At 41.9% G+C, this 6,372-nt stretch overlaps 1 protein-coding gene and 1 long non-coding RNA gene across 32 annotated transcripts in view; one reads left to right on the top strand and one right to left on the bottom strand.

The window, feature by feature from the left end:
- The first annotated feature begins 448 nt into the window (after window positions 1-448).
- On the top strand, window positions 449-2,277 carry LOC308409064. The gene is made up of 3 exons (XR_013973919.1): window positions 449-578; window positions 1,350-1,514; window positions 1,588-2,277. It is a non-coding gene; the product is annotated as an uncharacterized lncRNA (long non-coding RNA).
- Window positions 2,278-2,694: 417 nt separating this feature from the next.
- LOC308408488 (protocadherin gamma-C5-like) overlaps window positions 2,695-6,372 on the bottom strand; it is a gene marked incomplete at its 5' end in the record, with an annotated part of 274,775 nt that continues 271,097 nt past the window's right edge. For 27 of the 31 annotated variants that reach the window (XM_080900769.1, XM_080900771.1, XM_080900758.1 and 24 more), the window contains one exon: window positions 2,695-5,412. In XM_080900769.1, coding sequence (XP_080756895.1) covers window positions 5,129-5,412 — 284 coding nt within the window. In that variant the 3' untranslated portion in view covers window positions 2,695-5,128. The remainder of the gene's footprint in view (window positions 5,413-6,372) is intronic. The other 4 variants (XM_080900762.1, XM_080900774.1, XM_080900756.1 and 1 more) reach the window with 1 other exon arrangement.

The raw sequence follows: 6,372 nt of genomic DNA, 5'->3' as shown, positions 1-6,372 counted from the left end.
TTCTCTGGCTCTGCACTGCAAGATTCCTGCTTGATAAAAGTGGAGGTCAGTCAGTTCCTGCTGGATTTAGATTCTGCTTATGATGAGTGGTTGTTAATTTATACACACACACACACACACACACACACACATATACATATACATATATATATATATAATTTCATGTCAGGGTTATTCCCGACAAAAACCCAGATTAAGGTTTATCCTTTCAGTCTTCCAGTGTGCATATCCACAAAACAGACCTCTGTTCTCCAACATGTGGTGACCCTACATATGCAGAGACAGCTGCTGGAGTGAGAAAGGGGGGGCAGGGAAGGAAGAAGAGAGGAAGCCAGTGAAGGAGGATGGGGGGGAGGAACTCCTTCCTTTGATTTTACTACTGTGAGGTTAAAAAACAGTAAACGGGCGCGGAAACTCACTTCCTGTCCCGCCACTAGCAACCCATTACGTCACATCCTGCTCTTTCTTCACATTGATTAAGTCTTCCTTGGCCTGAAATGAGATCCTTGTTTCCTTGCGCGGGAAGTTTCTGGCAGCTCCCACACTGACGAGGAAGAGAGGAACCTCCGTTTTCTTATGTAGGCGTGTGATGTGAATTATAGCTCAAATTATAATACATTTTAATTATCGTGGGTGCTCGTGGGTGTGTTTTGAATGTCTGGGTGTGTAAGTGTCTCTGTGGGCTGCCACATCTCTGCTTCCATGTGCATGTATCACACTGAGGATATGACGAAGCCTGGTCTTCTGGTTTGTGTCCAGGCTGTGTCACTAATGCTGTTATCGTACACAGGCTGCCCATTGTCAGGTTCTAGTCTGCGACTGCTATACATCACTGATTTGAAGTTTTTTGCCTGTTTGTCACACTATTGTGCATCTCTATGTGTGTATAATCAGTAGGAATGTGCTCAATTAAGCGAGATGGGGTAGGGGACATAAAGGGGGCAACAGAAGAACAATCTCCTCATTCTGTTGGGTCTCCCCTTGGGGAAATTTCTGACACATGGGGACAGTCAGGGCATCAGGAGTCTGTATGAGTCACAGGATGACAAACATCAGCTGACAAAGAGACTATAAAGCTATTTTAAGTCCTACTTGTATATGTATAATATACCCATATGAACAGCACCTCAGTTTCCTTTCATTGATAGAACCAGAATAGGCTCTAAAATGGAAGCTCATATTTTATTTCTCCAAATGGGGACAAACCCACAGTGCCTTATTACCTCTGACTCATCTCCTTGTGTCTGTGTGTGTGGGATATTCTCCAATCAGCTCTGCCATGTTCTCTACATATGGCTCAGTCGGTTGCCAGGTTTGACTAATTGCTGAATATGTTTATCTTTCCGCAGGTCATTGAGCTCAGCCAGGCCCTGAGCAGAGCCAATAATGGCTACTGGATATATCTGTAATGAAGATGTGTTGAACAGAGCAAAGCATCCAGCGCTAGGGCTGATGGTTACTGTGGCAACCATATAACTCAAGAAGAAAGTGGCAAGAGGAGACGGCCATTTTGGGTATGTGAATCTGCAGTGATTGATGGTGGAATGCTGTTGTGTGGAAAAACTGAATTGTTCTTTGTCATTTCAGGTATGATTAAATAGCTCCAGTAGCCGCTGGTCTTGCATAATCTTCAGGCAGTAACCTGGACTCCGAAAACCCACAACAGCAGGCATAACGACCTGATTCATGGCCGACACATCCTCTCTATCCCTCCAGTTTCTCAGTCCCTCCTTCCATCCCCCAACATCTGCAGCAGTGGGCTGCTCCTTTTGTTTTGCTTAGTGACGTCCTGTGGGCTATTTATAGAGTCATGTGTTATTGTGTAAGATCTATTGAAAGGCCCAAAGAGCATGTGCAGGCATGTTCCCTATAGTGGCCCCAACTTCTGCAAGAGGAAAGATAGAAAAGCGTGTAGCTCTAATATCAATGAGTTGGAGAAGGAATCAGTTTATAGAATAAGCTCTATGATTATCTTACATTTGACCTCAGTACTATTTTACTTTCCACCATGCTTTAATTATAACGTTCAGACTTCAGTTTGAGATCTTGGTGATCAGTTTTAGAGCTCTGCATGGTCAAATGTCAGCTTACAATAGTGAACTCTTGCACCCATATGTAACATGCAGGTCTTGTTGGTGGTTCCTCATACTACAGCGAAAACTAAAATAAACAATGGAATCCATTACCATTACGTTTGAGATCAATGGACTCTATTGAAACTTTTAAAGAGCAGTTTAGTACTTATTTGTATAGGCGTACTAATTGTTCTTGTGAAGCATATCCTTTTCTAGAAAGATGCTAAATAAATCAATTTTACTGACTTAATATGCTGTGCCGTGCTTTTTCTTTTTAAACAAAGAATACTTTTTTGGCAGCTGTAGTTCTGAGTCCTATTGAAAAAGGATCAGAACTTATATCATCAATTTAACATGTTTTTGATTAAGACATCCTAGTTCCTGTAAATTATTTGTAGCTTCGTAGATTGCTTTTTAAAGAAATCTGAAATTAAAGAAGACAAAAGGCTTCTGGGATTAATTAGTGCTGCAGCCACATGGTTAAAACTCCAAGAAGCATTTAAAACTGTTTAGTGAGCACGATTAATATTGTTAACAATGTAATGATGCTCAGAGTTACCTCACTCAGCCTGTGAGAGAAATGACAAATAGCAGCATTAACACAAACCACACGCATAAGTAATTTTAAAATGAATCTTTTTATTTGAAATGTCAGTGTTCAAGAGAAAATAAAACAGCAATATAAATATTAGCATAAAAATAAGAGAGTAACACAGGGGTATAGCGTGGGGTTTAAGCATTTGATAAGAAAGATAATACAGCAGGATAGAGTAGGATTAATTCAGCAGCGGACGGACTTACACATATATAATATTTATAATCATTTGTTCATATGGACAGAAAGAGAATGAGAGGCATTCTTTCACAAATGCACAAGATAAAATCACCGCAAAAGAACATTAAGAGGTTACAGAAGGATAGAAACTTTTCCATATTTTTTTTTCTTTTCTTTTGTATCTTTACAGGGTGATAAAAGATAGTAGAGGGAAAATAAACACAAAAATATGCGCAACACATACCACAAGTTAACTAGTCTACGTGTGTCACTTCTTTTACTTATCTAAAGTTATCTTTATCAGTTATTTACACTTAAGTGTTAGTTGGCTTCCATGGTGCTTAGTTACTACATTGCAACACAAACTGCTGAAGAACATCTCAATTTTTTTTTTTATTATTGTTTTTTTTTAACTGTGGTTTTCTTAATTTTTTTTTCTTAAAAACAAAATGCAACACATTCCAGTAGTAAGCCACGCCTTGTGGAGAGGGACTTTTATTTTGAAAATGTTGGACATGGTCCCTACTATACAAACACCTGGCTCATACCATCGACAGGACTCGTGTTTATTTACAGTGGGGAAGAGCCTCACAGGACTAGGGAGTAGAGGGCGGGAGGTGAGGGGTGAAGAGGTTGAGGTTTCCCATTGGTGTCAATGGAAGAGAGAGATTTCAAAGGGCTTGTGAGTGGCATCTCCTCACCAACAGGGACAACTGCGCTTGGCTCTGTTGACCTCTACTACAGTCAGTGCATTTGAGAGAGTTTCTGGGGTGGGCAGGTCAACTGTGGTTCCTCTGTACATTCAGTGGGTAGAGCCAAGGATGTTTACCACCCCCTGATCGATACAATGGTGCCACCTCAGTCTGCTTACCTCTCACCATACCACTTCCACTCTCCCTAACCCACCCTGCAAGCTGCCTTTTTTTTCTTCATGCTGTTGTACGTGTCCAGGAGTTTGACAGAAGGATAGACGGCAATGTAAAAACTTCATATCTTATACAAACACTTTCTCTATGCTATCGAATCGTTATCTCCCAAAGAAAAGACATGATACTGTGCCACATCAAGACGTTTCTTCAGCACTTGAGGATGGTGAAGGAAAATACTCCATCGAGGCCCTAAAGGCCCGCAAGGTGTCTAGAAACTCCTAAGCACTTAAGTTTACCACATCTACATGTTTCCCTAAAGACTGAAGTGATTACAACCCCTACATCATCTTAAGAATACTAACAGTGCATTTCTTTTTGTTTGGCTCTCAATATGGGGGCGGTGAATGAGGGAGGGACACGAGCTGAGTGTGAGGAGGGGAGGGCAGGGGGGTGCGGGGCAGCAAGACATATCTGTGCCCATCTTGGAGGTGTTGCAGAAGAAGCCAGTCTCTGCTGCTGTACCACTGATATGGACAGCATGGCTCGTGACTCCACGACACAGCGCCGTGCAACCCCCACTCTTTGCCAGCCCTTCCTCTGGGTGCATGCTCAGGTCATAAAAATATCAGAAGATTAAAATCTGTTTTTTTTTAAACTACGATTACAAAAGTAATTTTCATTTTGCGTCAAGTAAATGCTACATGTGCATTATATTGACCTGCGATTGGAGGGACGATAATAGATTCAAGATGTCCTCCTCCTCTGCTTTTGCAATGCATAGTTTGCAATTCTAAACTAGTATATGTGGTTTGAACCTTAATGAGCATGCAGAAGAGTTTGTAATACTTGTCAAACAACAGCCTTAAAGTCAAAGGACTTAACGCTTTAAGACCCAGCAATGCTGACCCTATTAGCAATCTAATGGATGGCAACTAACGTACTTTACAACAGCTGACTTTCCACTTCATGGAAAGTGCATGAAAAAATCCAACGTGAAAGACATTAACATTTCATTTCTGAATACATCACTGCGTATAGTCTTGTCATCCCAGCAAGGTTGCTTACACTGAATCTCTTTGTCCAAGTTTTTGTTTTGTATTTTTGCCAAAAAAAGAGAAAGAAATATGGGCGGGGGACAGTAACCCCCCACACCCAGCCAAATATATCTACCAACAACGGTTATGTGAACAATAATAGACCTTAAGCACAGCACAAGTTAGAAACACTAACAGCTTTCAACACATTCAGATTCTTTGAGGCATTCAAGACACTTTCAAAGAACTTTCAAAATCGCCCATGTGGTCACAAGTGATTTGCTGTCAATATTTAAGATATCTAATGGTGGGGTGTGGAGGGTTAATTTCTCATCAGATCAGGCCCAGGTTGATCATTCCTTCACCTATTCACATCTACTTCTTCTCCTTCTTGGTGGACTTCTTCTTGGAGGCTGGAGTTTGGGCGGCCTTAGGGGGCTCTGGTTGAGCTGAGGCCTGAGGAGGGGGCAGTGCCTGTTGGGTGGCCTGCTGGGCCGTGGCCTGCTGCTGCTGGGGGTTTGAGGTGAGGGTGGCCGTGCTGCCTGGGATGTAGACGTTCTGACGATAGTCTGGCACGTGCTGCAGAGTGAACTGGGGGCTGTAGCGGGTGCTCAAGCCCATAGTGCCGGGCCCGAGGGTGGCTGTAGCCTCACTCACTTCTAGGGGGAAGAGAGACAAAGTTGGGGGACAAGGGGTGAGGAGGGAAGAGGACAGAGGGATGAAACTTGTTAGAAAAGCATTTGGAAGAATATCTAGTATAAACAGAAGAGGTGAAATTAAATGGGACATAAAAGGAAATTATAATACTTTGTACAGCAGATTAAAACGAAATTCAGTCTGAACATCAGGTTTAGTTCAAACAAAAACATAAAGAGACAGTAAGTGAACCTAAAAAGTAAAGATATGAACAAGAAGAAATATTAACAAAAGAGTGAAGAGGATTTTCTTTTTTGTTCAACATGGTTGCTGAAAATGTCTTATTCCTCTGTTTATCTGGCGTTCCTTTTCTTAAAAAAATAAATAAATAAATCAGGCATGCCCTGTTTTTGTGAGCGTGCATGACGTAGCTGCTCAGCCCATAATTCTCCCACAGCCCCTGCATTGCAGAGCCAGGGAACAAACCCTCCCTCCCCCATTCTCTAGTTCATCTCAGCCTCCATAAACACACACATGCACATGACATTTGCAGTTCTAACTGTGCTGGAGCTAAAGTCATTAGAGAGAACACTTTTTTATTACCTTCTCCTCTGAAGTGGAACGCTAATTAAATGAATTGTTCCGTGTTTGTCATTGTGTTTATCGGCACAGTGACATTAAGCACAAAGGAGAGATGACCTTCAGTATTTATCACATGCTCAGTTTGTTCCTTCCTCCCTGATGGCTCAAATTGTTCATTCTGTCTAACATGCAGGTTACCACCACATGACCATCTCGCCATTTCCCAGTGATGGAAAAAAAATGTCACACACCAGGGCCCAGTTCCCAGTGTCCAAGAAGGGGGGGACAGATTGGTGGTGAAATAACACTGGAAGTGACGACTTGAATCTGTTTGCCAATAAACCTCGTCACATTCGTCTCTCCATCATTACCATCTTTGTATAATTTGTGTTTGCCTGACG

Source organism: Rhamphochromis sp. 'chilingali' (assembly GCF_963969265.1).
Source record: "Rhamphochromis sp. 'chilingali' genome assembly, chromosome: 13".
In the NCBI taxonomy this organism is placed as follows: domain Eukaryota; kingdom Metazoa; phylum Chordata; class Actinopteri; order Cichliformes; family Cichlidae; genus Rhamphochromis; species Rhamphochromis sp. 'chilingali'.
Note: the sequence above shows the minus strand (reverse complement) of the source record. Positions and strands in the feature narration are given on the sequence as shown.